Here is an 18983-nt window from a genome sequence, read left to right as displayed (position 1 = left end):
AGTGGTCTCCAAGCTGTGACCCTTTGCTTGCATTTATCAGGCCCTTGGAACATTAATCCTTCCACTGATCCAAGACACTATTGTGCCAACTGACCAACAATTGGGAACCATTTCTCCCAATGACACCAACAATCGGGCACTATTCCTCCCAATGATAAAAAACCATGGGGCACTCTTCCTCATATACCAAATGTCATGTTTACTCCCACTGGTGCCACCCCCACTGGCTACAGTCCAGCCCCCCTAAAGTCTGGACAACAAAACTGACCCCTTATTTAGAAAATTTGGAGACCCCCACTCTAGACTATGAACCCTCCTTGCGCTTAACCTTGGTCTTTACACTTCTCTAGAAATTCCTGAATGAACATGTGACATAGAAAGAGTTCTAGGGCATGTTCAAATGGAGTCCTTGGTCACAAACAACAGAACCATGGTGGACCCAGTTAGGGCAGATGGTCCTTTGTATGCCTAGGCTATTAATAAAGCCAGTGGCATGTTCCAATGAAGCCCTTGGTCAAAGACAACAGAACCATGGTGGACCCCAGTTAAAGTAGAAGGTCCTCTATACAGGCCTATGTTAGCACTATAGCCAGTGGCATGTTCCAATGGAGCCCTTGGTCAAAGACAAACAGAACCATGGTGGACCCAGTTAGGGTAGAGAGTCCTATATATAAGCCTTGGTTATCACTATAGCCAGTGGCATGTTCCAATGGAGCCGTGGGTCAAAGACATCAACAGAACCATGGTGGATCCAGTTAGGGTAGAGAGTCCTATATATAAGCCTCGGTTATCACTATAGCCAGTGGCATGTTCCAATGGAGCCGTGGGTCAAAGACATCAACAGAACCATGGTGGATCCAGTTAGGGTAGAGGACCCCACATATATTAGCCTATGTTATCACTATAGCCAGTGCCGTGTTCCAATGGAGCCCTTGGTCAAAGACCTCACCAGAACCATGGTGGATCCAAGTTAGGGTAGAGAGTCCTACATATAAGCCTAGGTTATCACTATAGCCTGTGGCACGTTCCAATGGAGCCCTTGGTCAAAGACATCAACAGAACCATGGTGGATCCAAGTTAGGGTAGCGAGTCCTACATATAAGCCTAGGTTATCACTATAGCCAGTGCCGTGTTCCAATGGAGCCCTTGGTCAAAGACATCAACAGAACCATGGTGGATCCAGTTAGGGTAGAGAGTCCTACATATAAGCCTAGGTTATCACTATAGCCAGTGGCGTGTTCCAATGGAGCCCTCGGTCAAAGACATCAACAGAATCAGTTAGGATAGAGGATTGTTTATAAAAGCTTATATTTGCACTATAGCCAATGGTCAGTGCAAAAAATAAAAATACGTTTTACAGGTTGCTCCGTTTTTTTTCTTTTTAGCACATTTTTGGTAGATTAAAATTAGTTGTATTAACAATTAACCTAATTGTGTTTTGTCATCAGGCATCATGAAGAGGTTTTTTGCCGCCGCCGCCACTTTGCGTTGGCCAAGCCAGAAATCTTAATCTTTCGGTATTGGCTCGACCCCAGCCAAGATGACATTTGCTCTCAATGGCCACTAAAACCCATTCCCATTTTTTTCTAGTTCTAAATAGCCTGGGGGGGGGGGGGGTTGGAACATTCATCAGGTTTTTTTGTCTGTGTTCCTGAGATTGCCTTATCTTTCTCTCCTACACAGATTGCACTAAAACCTGACAGAGGGGGGGGGGGGGGTCTAACCTTTCCCTATGCTATTCAAATGTTCTGCGTCTTTCCCAGTAGCCGTATCCTTCATTTTTACAAATATCGTACTAATTACAAAAAATAAAAATGGGAACGTGGAAATTTACAAGTTATGCAGGTATATATTTAAATAAGTTTAAAAATTACGCAAAACATGCATAACGATATAACAATACCAGAAAACCGCCAAAAAAAAAAATGCATAGTAACAATGTGACTATTTGGGCTCTCTTTGAGCCTCGTGGTTTTCTAGTGTCACAGATGAATGCTGGTTCAACCACAAAACATTGAGTAGGTGACAGGGTCACCCTAAATTTAGTGCGAAAATGCCACTCAAGATGGTGGAGGGGAGAGTCTGGCATTTTTAATGTTTCCTGTTCCTGGGATTTAGCCTTCTAAAATTTGCGGTCCTTTAAATAAAACCCCGCCCACTACATGTTCCTGAAACGGTGCACCCCCCTCCCCCGCCTCCCCCTTCCAATTACATTCCCCTTCCCCCAGGACACAAGAAACGGCTTTTTGGTGGGTAGCAGTTAAAGGGTCCACAGTACCTCAGCCCCTCTTTAGCTCTCACAGTAACCCCTTTCCTAGAAAGGCATGACCTGAAGTAAAGGGGTTCATTTTAAAATGTCATTTTTTATTTCAATTTACAGGTAGATAGGTTTCAACTTTTTTTTTTTGTTTTTTTTGTATTTTTTTTTTCCTCGGCTTTTTTATTTTAAAACAACATTTTTTTGTTCCTCCACATGGGCCTGTTATACACATATATATATTTATTTGAAGGGTCGTGTGTGTGTGTTTACTGTGAAGCCTGTGAGGTCGGGTTTTCTGATTTGCTCTCTTGACTTGAGGGCGGTTTGCTGTTCCAGGGACTGTTGGCGCCAAGCGCGGGAGAGTTATTGAAGCTGTCCTCGTCGTCAATCCCATTGGCGGCGTCAAATTGAGTGTTCTCCAGGCGGGTTATCAGTCGTTCGTCTTCATCCCCAAACTCTCCGCCCATCAAGGTTGGTTCGCCCACCACCATTACATCCTGAAAGGGAAGATTTCCACAAACATAATCAAGGTAGAGGCGAGTCCCTTCCTTCCACAACTACGCGTGGTCAGAAGCGGCTTCTTGAAGCTCAGTGGGCAGCTGAGGCCTGCAAAAATGCATGCAACATAAAGGGTAGTAGGATGAAAAGTCCTACAGCTATCACATAGAAATAGGTGTAACTCATTGAGCCCCCTACAGCCTAGGGCAGTGATGGCGAGCCTTGGCACCCCAGATGTTTTGGAACTACATATTCCATGATGCTCATGCACTACATGTGTAGTTGAGCATCATGGGAATCGTAGTTCCAAAACATCTGGGGTCCCAAGGTTCACCATCACTGGCCTAGGGGAAATCCCATAATATAGACATTGATCCCTACAACCTATGCAAATCCCATAAAATAGACATTGATCCCTACAGCCTTTGCAAATCCCATAAAATAGACATTGATCCCTACAGCCTATGCAAATCCCATAAAATAGACATTGATCCCCACAGCCTATGCAAATCCCATAAAATAGACATTGATCCAACAACCTAGGGACATTTTATATAAAAGACATTGATCCCTACTGCCTAGGGAAATCCCGTAACAGACATTGAGCTCTAAAACCTAGGGAAATTCCATAAAATAAACATTTATCCCTACAGCCTATAAAATCCTATACACTAGACAGGGGTGCATTCGCTATATCAGCCACGTTGGATGGTTTAATACATGTAGATATAAATGTGTACTTTTGGGGGCTACCTAAAGACAAACTGCAGTTTTACACCTATTTATCCCTTTATAGTCCTTTGCTGTAAAAAGATAAATGTTGCTTCCGGTCTTCCTACTCCACCACTTTGTGTTTGCATAGCTGAGTAACAGCCACACCCCTCTTCACAGGCGAGGGGACTTTGTGCTAGCAGAGCTGAGTAACAGCCACACCCCCTCATCCCTGGGGGGGGGGGGGGTGGACTTTGCGCTGGCAAAGCTGAGTTATAGTCACCTTCCTCATCACAGGGGATGTGGTTTTGTGCTGGCAGGGCTGTCTAACAGCTAAACCCCTAATCATGGGGAAGGGGGCTTTGCACTGGCAGAGCTGAGTAACAGCCACACCCCCTCATCCCTGGGGGGTGGACTTTGCGCTGGCAAAGCTGAGTTATAGTCACCTTCCTCATCACAGGGGAGGTGGTTTTGTGCTGGCAGGGCTGTCTAACAGTCACACCCCTAATCATGGGGAAGGGGGCTTTGCACTGGCAGTAAGGCAGGGCATATATGGAACAAAATTTGGCTGGTGCAAGAAGAACCGGCCAAATTTGATCTGTCTATGGACAGGCTGGTTGTACTGAAGTTGATCCATCAATCCACTTTAGTTCAACCAACCTGTTGGGTTTCTTTTTTTTGTGCGATTACTGCCGGCGGCTATAGCTGCTGGCAGTGATCATTGTATTTTGACAGCTGGGGAACCTTGCAGTGATCATTGTATTCTGACAGCTGGAAAACCTCCCATTGTCAGAATACAATAGCGCAGTATAAGGGATTCCCCCATCAACACTGACTATGTAAATGGGGGAATAGAGCAATTTCTTTCCTTCAACCCAAGGTTTAAGGAAAGAAAACTGCATATTCTATGGCGTGCTTAACAGCCACACCCCGCAACTTTTGGGAGTGGGCTTTGTGTTTGCAGAGCTGAGTAACAGCCACACCTACCATCCCTGGGGAGTTGGCTTTGTGCTTGCAGAGCTGAGTAACAGCCACACCTCTCATCCCTAGGGAGTGGGCTTTGTGCTGGCGTACCTGTGTTATAGTTAAACCTCTCATCACAGGGCTTTGTGCTAGCAGGGCTGACTAACCAGCCACATCCCTCATCATGGGGAAGGGGGCTTTGAACTGGCAGAGCTGAGTAAGGCAGGGCATAGAAGGATCGAAATTTGGCTGGTTCAGCAAAAACAGGCCAAATTTTGATCTGTCTATGGACAGGCTGGTTGTACTGATGTAGATTCAATAATCGACTTCAGTACAACCAACCTGTCGGGTTTTTCGTGCGATCACTGCCGGTGGCTATAGCTGCTGGCAGTGATCATTGTATTCTGATGGCTGGGAAAACTCCCACTGTCAGAATACAATAGCGAAGTGTAAGGGATTCCCCCATCAACACTGAATGTGTAGATGGGGGAATCGAGATGTTTTTCTTTCTTTCTTTCAACCCGAGGTTAAAGGAAAGAAAATTGTATATGGTATGGTGTGCTTAATAGCCACACCCCTCATCCTTTGGCAGTGGGCTTTGTGCTTGCAGAGCTGAGCAACAGCCACACCCCTCTCATCCCTGAGGGGGGGGCTTTGTGCTGGCAGAGCTGAGTACCAGCCACACCCCTCATCCCAAGGAAGGGGGCGTCTGACCAGGTCTGTTTTGAGTCTTTTTGTTGGTGCCTTCTGCACTGCAGTCCTGTTTTGCACAACAGCTCCAACAGTGGAGTAGACTGTGCAAACGGAGGCTTTAGTCCAATGTCTTTTTTTTTTTTGCAATTTCAGTTGGGCTTGAAGATTAATTAATAGGCGCAAGGGCCTATGTGGCAAACGTGAGGTTACAAAAAAGACTACATAATATAATAAAAAGTGGAAAGTCCTTGAAAGAACATAATGCAGGGAATGCAGAATTCTTATCACATACCTCCTTATTCCTTAAAAGTACATCTAAAGACAAAACTTTTTGGTTTTGGATAGAGGGAGAAGTTGTTAGAACCCTCGGTTTTTTTTTTTTCCGGTCTGTGCCTTGCTGGGGAGATTTCTCCTTTTTCTTGTCCTGGAAACCCAACAGGGAGAAAGAGGTAACCTCTCCTAGGGACAATGACCATCAGAACAAGTAGAGAAGGAGAATCTCTCCAGCAGAGGCACAGGCAGCATTAAAACCCGACAGGGGGTTTTAACACTTGCTCACTCATCCCAAAATAAAATAAATAAGAACACTTTAAATATACTGTGCCTCTGCTGAATATGGTAAAAGCTCCCAGCTAGAAATACACTATATTACCAAAAGTATTGGGACGCCTGCCTTTACACACACAAACTTTAATGACATCCCAGTCTTAGTCCGTAGGGTCAATATTGAGTTGGCTCACCATTTGCAGCTATAACAGCTTCAACTCTTCTGGGAAGGCTGTCCACAAGGTTTAGAAGTGTGTCTATGGGAATGTTTGATCATTCTTCCAGAAGCGCATTTGTGAGGTCAGGCACTAATGTTGAACGAGGATGCCTGGGTTGCAGTCCCCACTCTAATTCATCCCAAAGGTGTTCTGTCGGGTTGAAATCAGGACAGTCAAGTTCCTCCACCCCAAACTCGCTCATCCATGTCTTTATGGACCTTGCTTTGTGCACTGGTGGGCAGTCATGTTGGAACAGGAAGGGGCCATCCCCAAACTCTTCCCCACAAAGTTGGGAGCATGAAATTGTCCAAATTGTCTTGGAGTTCCCGTCACTGGAACTAAGGGGCCAAGCCCAACCCCAGAAAATCAACGCCACAACCAGAATTCCCCCTTAACCAAATGATTTGGACCAGTGCACAAAGCAAGGTCCATAAAGACATGGATGAGCGAGCTTGGCTTGGAGGAACTTGACTGGCCTGCACAAAGTCCTGACCTCAACCCGATAGAACACCTTTGGGATGAATTTGAGCTTTTACCGGCTCGCCCGTGCGATTGGCAGCCAGAGAAGGAATTCGCCGGCGGAAATACACCATAGAGACTGCGAGGACCAGATGGTCCCCGGCAGTCTCTTTAACTCTCGGAGGCCAAGGTGCGACGTTATTTCCTCACGCCCTGCCTGGCAGTTGTCAATACTGCGGTGATCTCGGCTTCGTAGCCGAGATAGGCTTTTTTTTTTTTTTTTTTTTAAATTTTAGTCTTTCTAGCCTGTAGGAGAGATTTGACGTCTTATTGACCCCAGATCTCTCCATAAAGAGGACCTGTCATTCACTATTCCTATTACAAGGGATGCTTACATTCCTTGTAATAGGAATAAAAACGATAAAAAAAAAAAATGAAAGGGAAAGTGTAAAAAAAATAAAATAATTTAAAGTGGTCCCCGCATGCAGAAGCGAACGCATGCGTACGTTGCGGCCACATATGTAAAACGGTATTCAAACAACACGTGAGGTATCGCCGCGAACGTTAGAGCTAAAGCAACAATTCTAGCCCAAAACCTCCTCTGTAACTCTAAACTGATAATCTGTAAAGAATGTTAAAGTGTTTGCCTATGGAGATTTTTAAGTACCGTAGTTTGTCGCCATTCTACGAGCGTGTGCAATTTTAAAGCGTGACATGTTAGGTATCTATTTACTTGGTGTAACATCATCTTTTACATTATACAAAAAAATTGGGCTAATTTTAGGTTTTTTTTTTTTTTTTCTCCATTCATAAACATTTCCCCAAAAAAAAAGGCGTTTGAAAAATTTCTGCGCAAATACCGTGTGACATAAAAAGTTGCAATGACCGCCATTTTAACCTCTAGGGTCTCTGCTAAAAAAAATAAATATATATATATATATATATATATATATATATATATATATATATATATATATATATATATATACATACACACACACACACACATATATACATATACACACATATACATATATATATATATACACACATATACACATATATATATATATATATATATATATATATATATATATATACACACACACATACATTATATATATATATATATATATATATATATATATATATATATATATATATATATATATATATATATATATATATATATATATATATATATATATATATATATATATATATATATATATATATATATATATACACATACACACATACTGTATTTTCTGGCGTATAGACTACTTTTGAACCTCAAAAAAATCGCCCAAAAATGGGGGGTCGTCTCATACGCGAGTATAATATCTCCAAGGTAACCTAAGTATAAGTATTACTGGTAGATGAAAATTAGGGGGGGTCGTCCTATACGCCGGAAAATACTATATATATATATATATCCTACTGTATTAAAGTGTATTGTATTTGTACTGTCTACCCTCAAGTTGTAAAGCGCTGCGTAAACTGTCGGCGCTATATAAATCCTATATTATAATAATAATAATGTTTGGGGGTTCTGAGTAATTTTCTAGCAAAAAAATGATGATTTTTACATATAGGAGCGGAGTGCCAGAAATGGCCCGGTATGAAAGTGGTTAAAGACCATGGCATTTGAAGACGGGAGCACAGACAACTACCATAACAAGCACGTCCCACCAACAGAATTATAGGTAGCTGGTGGGTTGTTGCTGTTACAGCTCCAGACCTCAAGGTTGTCCACTTATCCTGGCGCATCTCTGACCTGGAGCCAACATGCAACAAGCAAGTGTTGGCCGACCAGCGGAAACTCTTAAAAAGGCATCCAAGATGTGCTGGCACTTCAACACTTATTTGTTCAAAAGAATTAACATAACCGCATAATCACTGGCTCTGGTAAGACTTCCCATACTAAAGCTCCCTACCAGTAGGTACCACCAACATGGGTCAAAACTCAACCCATGGTCAAAGTACATTAGAAGCACCAAACCAAATGGGGAAAGAGTTCAAATTGCTTTAGTGGTTCATAGCGTGATCACCTAAAACATCCAATGCGTTTTAGTGGCCAAGTCCCTTCCACCTTCATCCAAGCTTCTATGGACTCGGAAATTAGGGTTACCAAGTCCCTTGAAGCTCTAAGGCTCCAGGGGTGTCCAAACTACGGCCCTCCAGCTCTTCAGGAACTACAATTCCCATGAGGTATTGTAAATCTCTTGACATTCACAGACATGACTAGGCATGATGAGAATTGTAGTACCTGAACAGCTGGAGGGGCCATAGTTTGGACACCCCTGCATCTAAGCTCTCATGGCTGGGTAGTGGTTTGGACCCCCGAAACACATTGGATGTTTTAGATGGTCACACTAAGATCATATAACATGGTTTTGCACCATTTGGTTTGGCGTTCCCGTCGTATTTTAATGCATTGAAGCCTACACTCACGTCCTATACGCATGTTCCAGGTCAGTTCCTCACTAGGACAACCCCGCTGCCCGTACTTCCCCAACACAAGGAAACACATTTATCTCCTTTGATAAATCGAAGTTCCTTGACATGTTTGGGAAAACAAGCGGCCAACAGAAACGAAGGATTGGTTTCCAGGAATTGTGTGCTTGTTTCCAGGTACAGTATAGTGACCCAATCCAAGATAAGGCAAGTCAATATACCAGGGGAGGAGGGGGAGGGGAGATTTCAAAGTTCTGTACAATGATACACTGGCAGGCATGGTTAGGAAAGGGAGAAATTAACTATGAAAACATTACCATGCTGAACCAGACCAAATGAGGTGGTGCCATATGAATGCCACCAACCCATGAAGGAGATCTTTAACCACTTACGGACCGCCCGCCGCAGTTTTACGTCGGCACTTTGACGTTGAATACGCTATCTGCTGGCATAACCCCGGTATTTTTTTTAAACTGTGAGTGCATCACTTTAACATAGGGGTGGGCCCCAGGAGGGGTCACCCTTATGGGCAGCGGGAGAGGTGCCCCCCCCCCCCTCGCGCCACTTCCTGGTCGTTTTCCTTGCTTACCGGACCCACCGTGGGATCACCCTTATGGGCAGTGGGAGAGGTGTTACCCCCCTCCCTGCTGCTTCCTGGTTGTTTATTCCGCTTTCCAGAACCGCCGGTAGCCTGGAAGACGATCCGGTCTGCTGTCCCTTCAGGCAGAAAGTCGAGTGAGGGCAAGATGGCCCCCACTCCACTCTATGGCCTTGGGAGGACCTGAGAGACGTCATACGTCACTTCCTAGCAATGGATTTAAAAGAGCCCATTTTTTTTTCCAAGATGAAAAAAAATTACTTTTTTTTTCTTTTTTTAGTGTAGATGTGAGGCCTTTTTGACCCCAGATCTCACATTAAAGAGGTCCTGTCATTAAGGGATGTTTACATACCTTGTAATAGGAATAAAAGTGATCAAAATGTATTTTAATTTTTTTTTTTTTAAAATAAAAGAAAATAAATAGGGGAAAAAAAAAAGCGCCCCCGTTCGCTCGCGCGCAGAAGCGAACGCTTACCCAAGTCGCACCCACATATGTAAACGGTGTTCAAACCACACATGTGAGGTATTACCGCCATCGTTAGAGTGAGAGTAATAATTCTAGCCCTAGACCTCCTCTGTAACTCTAAACTGCTAACCTGTAGAAATTTTAAAAATGTCACCTATGGGGATTTTTAAGTACCAATGTTTGTCGCCATTCCACGAGCGTGCGCCATTTTGAAGCATGACATGTTGGGTATCTATTTACTCGGCGTAACATTATCTTTCACAGATAGAAAAAAAATTGGGCTAACTTTACTGTTTTTTTATTTAATTAAAATAAGTTAATTTTGTTTCCCAAAAAATTGCGTTTTCTAAGACCGCTGCGCAAATACGGTGTGATAAAAAAACAACAATCTAAATTTTATTCTCTAGGGTCTCTGCTAAAAAAAAAAAATATTATATATAAATATAAAAAAAATATTATATATATATATAAATATATATATATCTATCTATTATAAATAAATATATATATATATATATATATATAAAAATATATATATATATATATATAAAAATATATATATATATATATATATATATATATAAAAAAAATATATGTATATATATATATATATATATATATATATATATATATATATATATATATATATATATATATATATATATATATATATATATATATATATATAATGTTTGGGGGTTCCAAGTAATTTTCTAGCAAAAAAAGATTTTAACTTGAAAAAACAAGTGTCGGAAAAAGGCCTGGTCCTGAAGTGGACAAATTGTGAAGGCTTTAGCCTTCTGAGGACCCTTTCACACTTTAGAGCTGCATTGATGAACGCAGTGCTGCCACACCGGTCACTAATAGATACAGCGGGTAAAATAAGTATTGAACACGTCACCATTTTTCTGGGTAAATATATTTCTATAGGTGCCATTGACATGGAATTTTTACCACGTCAGTAACAACCCATGCAATCCATACATACAAAGACACCAAAACAAAATAGGTGAAGAAATGAAGTTATGTGTAATAAAATGGAAAGACAGGGAAAAAAAGTATTCAACACGCTACGCTATCCGAAATGTGTTTAACACTAGATACAAAATCCTTTGTTGGCAATGACAGCTTCAAGACGCCTCCTGTATGGAGAGTCGCATGCGTTGCTCAGGTGTGATTTTGGCCCATTCTTCCACACAGTCTTCAAATCTTGAAGGTTCCATGGATCTCTTCTATGAAAAGTTCTATGAACTTGGATCTTTGGTTCTTTCCATAGATTTTCGATTGGATTCAAGTCAGGTGATTGGCTGGGCCACTCTAGCAGCTTCATTTTCTTTCTTTGAAGCCAATTGAGAGTTTCCTTGGCTTTGTGTTTGGTATCATTTTCTTGGTGAAATGTCCACCATCGCTTCATCTTCATCATCCTGGTAGATGGCAGAAGATTTTTATCAATGTCTTGGTACATTTTCTCATCAATCCTTCCTTGACAGTACCGTATGCTGAAAAACATCCCCACACCATGATGTTCCCACCTCCAAACCTCACTGTTGGTATGGGGGTGTTTTTGGGTTGATGTACCATTTGACCTCCAAACATGGTGTATTATGGCGTCCAAAGAGTTCCATTTTGGTCTCATCTGACCAGACTATATTCTCCCACAGGCTTGTCTAAATGTTGTGCAAACGAGCTTCAACATGCTTTTTCTTCAGCAATGGAGTCTTGGTTTGTGAGCGTGCATACATGCCATGGCCGTTGAGTGAATTACTTATCGTTTTCTTTCAAACAATCGTACCTGCTAATTCCAGGCCTTTCTGAAAGCTCTTCACAAGTGGTCCTTGGCACTCTTCTGATAATTCTTCTCACTTCTGTGTCACAAATCTTGCGAGGAGCACCCTGGTCGTGGCTGGTTTATGATGAAATGATGTTCTTTCAACTTCCGGACTGTGGCCCCAACAGTGCTCACTGGAACATTAAGTTTGGAAATCCTTCTGTAACAAATAGCATGTTTTGCAACAATAAGGTTGCAAAGGTCTTGAGAGAGCGCTTTGCTTTTACCTATCATGAGATGTTTCTTGTGTGACACCTTGGTGATGGAGACACCTATTTATAGGCGATCAGTTGAGACGAAACCAGCTATTTTGCACTGACAAGGGGCAGGATTGCTTTCCAATTACTGAAAGATTTCAGCTGGTGTCTTACCTTTTTGTACCTCCCTTTCTTCGTGTGTTCAATACTTTTTCCCTGTGTCCTTCCATTTTATTACACATAACTTCATTTCTGATCTTATTTGATTTGGTGTCTTGATAGGTATGGATTTCATGGATTGTTACCAACATGTGGTGAAAATTTCAGGTCAATAACGCCTTTAGAAATATTTATTTACCTAGACAAAATGGTGACGTGTTCAATATTTATTTTACCCGCCGTATCTGTAACAATCTGATTATTCACTACTGATTTCTTACAATGATGCAGCTCAGTGACTGTGCTTTTATTTGCTTGTATTCCCTCCCAGTCAGAGTGGAAGTGTCAGACTCTAATGCGGTCCCATCTACTACGAGAGCTCAGTGCTAATAACATACTAAAAAAGTATGACCGATACAAGAAGTGCTGAAAGGAATACAGGAAAAAAAAAAAGAATTTGATAAATTACAGTTTTTCCCTCCTGCAGCAACCTTGAGAGTGCCAGTTATCTCTGAGCTCAGGCAATGGAAAAGCCAGCCTCCATGGGGGCCATACAGGCTGACACAGGTTTGACAGGGAGAGAATTTAGGTGAGCACCAACACCACCACCACCAACATCCAGAAAGGTAAGGCTGCACCATTATAACCGTGGGGATTCAATTCTTAACAAATGCCACGGCTGGTTCTTTAATTTCTCATCATGCTACACGTTTGGTAGTTGTAAAGCAGATGGAAGGCTGTATTAACCGGTCGAGGCAAATATAATGAACCACGTGCTCTTTTTGAAGGGAGGAAAGTAGAAAAATTAAAAGCCACGCCCCTGACAGCAAAACCTATGCCGAAACGCGTTGGGCGGTGGCCAACGTGACATCATGACGCACAGTGACCACCAGAGGGATTACATTGTGGATGTTACAGCCCTGCAGCTTACGGTTATTCTGGTTTATCTCCAATTTAATGTGAGTGCACGATTTTAAACCTAACAAATACTATTTTTAAGGCTATACTGCACTACGAACTTTGATTTTTTTTTTTTTTTTTTTGGGAGCGGTTCTGGAGATCGGAATGACTTCCTGCATTTTTTTTATAGACTTTTTTTGAACACAAGACCACATGTATTTATTGGACTTGTTTGCTTTGATTTTTTAATTATTTATTTATTATTTAATTATTTTTTAATTTTTTTTTAATTATATTTGGTATATTAACACTTTTATGCTTTATCACATGACATACACTTAAAGTAGGGTACACATTATAAGAAAAAAAAAAATCAGGTGAACGATCGTCCGAATTTCCTCGTTGTTTCACAGCAAATCAGAACCAATGAACGAAAATTCGTACGAAAAAGGCTTTTTTTTTTTATGGTTTCTGATCGTGTGCAGTCTTTTCTGATTTTTCTTGTACAAAAATCGTACGAAAACCGGTACACATTAAAAACGAAAATCGTTAGTTCTGTTCCCGTACGGGAAAACATTTTTGGAGTCTGCCCCTTTGAGAATTTTTGGTACGAAAGTTGTGTACACACTTTACGAAAAATTGTACGAAAATTCTTTGGACAAAAACGTTCGCCCGATTTTCTTATAGTGTGTGCGAGTCTTTACTCACAGTCTGTTATGTTTATTATGTTTTGATAGCGCAGCACATTATATGCTGTTTATGGTAGGTTTTGTACAGTTGTGCTCATAAGTTTACACACCCTGGAAGGAATTTTCGATTTCTTGGCCAATTTTCAGAGAATATGAATGAGAATACAAAAAACGTTTCTTTCACTAGTGTTTGGCTGAAGCCATTTATTATCAATCAGCTGTGTTTATTCTTTTTAAATCATAATGATCAACAGAAACTACCCAAATGACCCTGATCAAAAGTTTACACACCCCAGTTCTTAATACCGTCTATTGCCCCCTTTAACAGTAATGACAGCTTGAAGTCTTTTGTGGATGAGGCTCTTTATCTTCTCAGATGGTAAAGCTGCCCATTCTTCCTGGCAGAAAGCCTCCAGTTCCTGGAAATTCTTGGGCTGTCTTCCATGGACGGCACGTTTGAGATCTCCCCAGAGTGGCTCAATGATAATGAGGTCAGGAGACTGAGATGGCCACTCCAGAACCTTCACTTTATTCTGCTGTAGCCAATGACAGGTGGACTTGGCCTTGTGTTTAGGATCATTGTCATGTTGGAATGTCCAAGTACGTCCCATGTGCAGCTTCCGGGCTGATCAATGCAATTTTCCTCCAGTATTTGATAACTGCATTCATCTTGCCAATCAATTCTGACCAAATTTCCTGTGCCTTTGTAGCTCACACATCCCCAAAACATCAGCGGTCCACCACCGTGTTTCACAGTAGGAATGGTGGACCTTTCATCATAGGACCTTGTTGACTCGTCTCCAAATGTAACGTTTATGGTTGTGGCCAAAAAGCTCAATTTTGGTCTCCTCACTCCAAATGACTTTGTGGCAGGAGGTTGGAGGCTCGTCTCTGTGCTGTTTGGCGTATTGCGTTTAGGATCATTGTCATGTTGGAATTTCCAAGTACGTCCCATTCTCAGCTTCCGGGCTCATCAATGCATATCTTCATCCTGTATTTGTTGATAACATTCTGCATTCATCTTGCCATCAATTCTGACCAAATTTCCTGTGCCTTTGTAGCTCACACATCCCCAAAACATCAGCGGTCCACCACCGTGTTTCACAGTAGGAATGGTGGACCTTTCATCATAGGACCTTGTTGACTCGTCTCCAAATGTAACGTTTATGGTTGTGGCCAAAAAGCTCAATTTTGGTCTCCTCACTCCAAATGACTTTGTGGCAGAAGGTTTGAGGCTTGTCTCTGTGCTGTTTGGCGTATTGGAAGCGGGATACTTTGTGGAATTTGCGTAGTAATGGCTTTCTTCTGGCGACTCGACCATGCAGCCCATCTTTCTTCAAGTGCCTCCTTTTTGTGCATCTTGAAACAGCCACACCACATGTTTTCAGAGAGTCCTGTATTTTTGGGTTTTTCTTTGCATCCCGAACAATTTTCCTGGCAGTTGTGGCTGAAATTTTATTTGGTCTACCGACAGTGGTCCTCAACCCTGGTCCTCAGGACACTAACAGGCCAGGTTTGCAAGATAACTGAAATACATCCCAGGTGATATAATTTGCTGCTCAGTGATTGGAGTATTCTAGTCTGCATGTCCCCAAGGTAATACTTAAAACCTGGCCTGTTAGTGGGCCCCAAGGACCGGAGTTACGGACCACTGTCTACCTGACCGCGGTTTGGTTTCACCAGAACCCCTCACTTTCCACTTCTTGATTAGAGTTTGAACACTGCTAATTGGCATTCTCAATTCCTTGGATATCTTTTTATATCCGTTTCCTGTTTTATACGGTTCCAACGACCTTTTCCCGCAGATCTTTTGACAGTTCTTTTGCTTTCCCCCATGACTCAGAAACCAGAAACGTCAGTGCAGCACTGGACGGAAGATGCAAGGGTCTGTCAGGAGTCCAGAAACTCATTGACCTTTTATACACACACACTAATTACAAGCAAACAGATCACAGGTGAGGATGGTTTACCTTTAATAGCCATTCAAACCCCTTTGTGTCAACTTGTGTATGATGAAAGGTCCACCATTCCTACTGTGAAACACGGCGGTGGATCGCTGATGATTTGGGGATGTGTGAGCTACAAAGGCTCAGGAAATGTGGTCAGAATTGATGGCAAGATGAATGCAGTAGGTTATCAAAAAAAAAATACTGGAGGAAAATTTGCATTGATCAGCCTGAAAGCTGCGCATGGGACGTACTGGGACATTCCAACATGACAATGATCCTAAACAGAAGGCCAAGGCCAAGTCCACCTGTCATTGGCTACAGCAGAATAAAGTGAAGGTTCTGGAGTGGCCATCTCAGTCTCCTGACCTCAATATCATTGAGCCACACTGGGGGGATCTCAAAACGTACCGTTCATGCAAGACAACCCAAGAATTTAGAGGAACCGGAGGCTTCGGCCAGGAAGAATGGGCAGCTTCACCATCTGAGAAGATAAAGAGCCTCATCCACAAATACCACAAAAGTCTTCAAGCTGTCATTGATGGTAAAGGGGGCAATACACGGTATAAAGAACTGGGGTGTGTAAACTTTTGATCAGGGTAATTTGGGTAGTTTCGGTTATTATGATTTAACCACTTCTCGACCACCCGCCGCCTTTTTACTGCGGCAGGGTGGCTCTCCTATGCCAACAGACGTAGATCTACGTCGGTCATGCGCGGAATACGAGAGGGCACGCGCGCGCCGCCACCGCCGCGCTCCCACCCCCACTCGGCAGCGGGGAAGCTGATGCACGGGTCAGGTGGCTCTGATTGCCGCCTGACACCCCCGATGAGAGAGGACGGTCAGCTGTTGTAAACACAGCCGACCGTCCTTCTCCCTGGAATGATCACAGAGCTCCTGTAATCCTTCTATATAGGAACACAGGTCTCTGTGATCATTTCACAAGCCACGCCCCCCCCAGTTAGAAACACGCCCCTAGGTACACATTTAACCCCTTGATCACCCACAGGATTGACCCCTTCCCTGCCAATGGCATTATTACAGTAACAGTGCATATTTTTAGCACTGATTACTGTAGTACATAGTTACATAGTAGGTGAGGTTGAATAAAGACAATAGTCCATCCAGTTCAACCTGTGTAGGTGTGTGTAGCTGTAATCATCTCTCATACCCCTGAATGTTCTGATCCTTGAGATGTAAGTCTAAGAGTCTTTTGAAAGCCACCATACTTCCCGCAGAAACCACCTCTTGTGGTAGAGAATTCCACAATCTTGTAGCCCTAACAGTAAAGAACCCCCCACGTTGCCTGAGGTTAAAACGCTTCTCCTGTAATCGCATTGTATGCCCTCGAGTCCTCATGCAATCCCTTCGAATGAACAGCTTTTTTTCTAAGCTGGGATCCCCATTAAGATATTTATAAATTGCTATCATGTCCCCCCTCAGACGTCTCTTCTCCAGGGAGAATAAATCGAGTAATGTCACTGGTCCCCCCAAAAGTGTCAAAAATGTCAATTATGGGTCCGATCTGTCCATCGCAATGTCGCAGTCCCGCAAAAAAAAAAAAAATTGCAGATCGCCGCTATTACTAGTAAAAAAAAAAACATTAAAAATGACTTCAATCTTTCCCGTAGTTCGTAGACGGGATAACGTATGCGCAAACCAATCAAAATATGCTTATTGCAATATTTTTTTACCAAAAATATATAGAAGAAAACAAATTTTTATTTTGGGAATGTTCTATAGCAGGATGTGAAAAATATTGCTTTTTTTTTCAGAATTATCGGTCTTTTTTTGTTTATAGCGCAAAAAAAAAAAAAAAAAAAAAAATCACACAGGTGATCAAATACCACCAAAAGAAAGCTCTGTTTGTGGGGGGAAAAAAAAGGACATCAATTTTATTTGGGCACAACCGCGCAATTGTCCGTTAAAGTCACGCAGTGCTGAATCGCAAAATAAGGCCTGGTCTTTGAGCAGCCAAATCCTCCGGGGCTAAAGTGGTTAATAGCCATTCAAACCCCTTTGTGTCAACTTGTGTGCATGTTATCAGGCCAAAATCACCAGGGTGTGCAAACTTTTGATCAGGGTCATTTGGATGGATTCTGTTGCAATTATGATACAAAAAAAAAAAAGGAGTAAACACAGCTGATTGATAATAAACGGCTTCAGCCAAACCCTAACCATGAGTGAAAGAAAAGTTTTTTTGCGTTTTCATATTCTCGGAAAAATGGCCAAGAAATCATAAATTCTGCCAGGGTGTGTAAACTTATGAGCACAACTGTATGTTGGAACCTTGTGCTGGCTGCTTCATTTTTTTTTTTTTGATACCTATACAATTCTAAGCGCGGAATTTTTCTATGTATAGAAGGAAAATTAAAAGGTGATGCTTACAGGTACCTGGCTGGAGAGGGCGAACGTGCTGGCGGGGCTCTTCTTTTTGCTGTTGCTGTTATTCGTGTTGCCCCCTCCAGAGCTCATTGTGCTCCCTCCGGACATCTTCCTTTTCCTCCTCTTATTGGGGGCCTGTCGGGCTGGTTCAGCTGCAGGAAAGAAGGGACAGGTTTTTTTTTTTTTTTTTTACATGGCTGTTGTGCACAGGGGAGGAAGGGGAGGACGACTGTAATAGACCATGTTTGCTCACCAGGTGGCGCTACCATCCTCTGCCATTTCTGAAAGAGACATGTCTTGAGGCAGTCCCGGGGACTTAAACTGTACGTCTTGTGTCGGGACATGAGCTCCTGCATGGGCTCCAGAATTACGCAGAGCTAGGAGGGAAAAGAAGAATCGTCAGCGACCAAAATACGGAACATTAAAAAAAAAAAAAAAAAAAAAAAAAAGAGTACCTGTTCTTCACATACACCTGTCCTACATTTAAAAAGGGACCCCGGTCACCAACTTGAAAAATTGAAGATAAAGGCAAAAAAAAATAAAAAATAAAAAACGTATATGCTTACTTGCATTGTTTTTCCTTTGCACACAAATATAGATTGTAAGCTCTTCTGAGCAGGGCCCTCTTAATCCTCTTGTATTTTATTGTATTGTAACTGTATTGTCTCCCTGTTATATTATAAAGCGCTGCGTAAACTGCTGACCCTATATCAATCCTGAATAATAATAATAATAATAATAATAAACACACACATACATATACAGTGGGTACGGAAAGTATTCAGACCCCCTTAAATTTTTCACTCTTTGTTATATTGCAGCCATTTGCTAAAATCATTTAAGTTCATTCTTCTTCCTCATGAATGTACACATAGCACCCCATACTGACAGAAAAACACAGAATTGTTGACATTTTTGCAGATTTATTAAAAAAGAAAAACTGAAATATCACATGGTCCTAAGTATTCAGACCCTTTGCTGTGACACTCATATATATAACTCAGGTGCTT

The 18983-nt window shown here is 42.0% G+C and overlaps 1 protein-coding gene across 2 annotated transcripts in view; it reads right to left on the bottom strand.

The window, feature by feature from the left end:
• Window positions 1–2343: 2343 nt before the first annotated feature.
• LDB1 (LIM domain binding 1) overlaps window positions 2344–18983 on the bottom strand; it is a 299786-nt gene continuing 283146 nt past the window's right edge. The window contains exons 9-11 of one of the 2 annotated variants that reach the window (XM_082269267.1): window positions 18227–18350; window positions 17977–18125; window positions 2344–2757 (exon numbers count right to left, since the gene is read on the bottom strand). In XM_082269267.1, coding sequence (XP_082125393.1) covers window positions 2527–2757; window positions 17977–18125; window positions 18227–18350 — 504 coding nt within the window. In that variant the 3' untranslated portion in view covers window positions 2344–2526. The remainder of the gene's footprint in view (window positions 2758–17976; window positions 18126–18226; window positions 18351–18983) is intronic. The other variant, XM_082269268.1, reaches the window with a different exon arrangement.

This window comes from Pelophylax lessonae (assembly GCF_965119305.1).
Source record: "Pelophylax lessonae genome assembly, chromosome: 9".
Classification (NCBI taxonomy): domain Eukaryota; kingdom Metazoa; phylum Chordata; class Amphibia; order Anura; family Ranidae; genus Pelophylax; species Pelophylax lessonae.
This window is presented reverse-complemented; position numbering and strand designations above follow the sequence as displayed.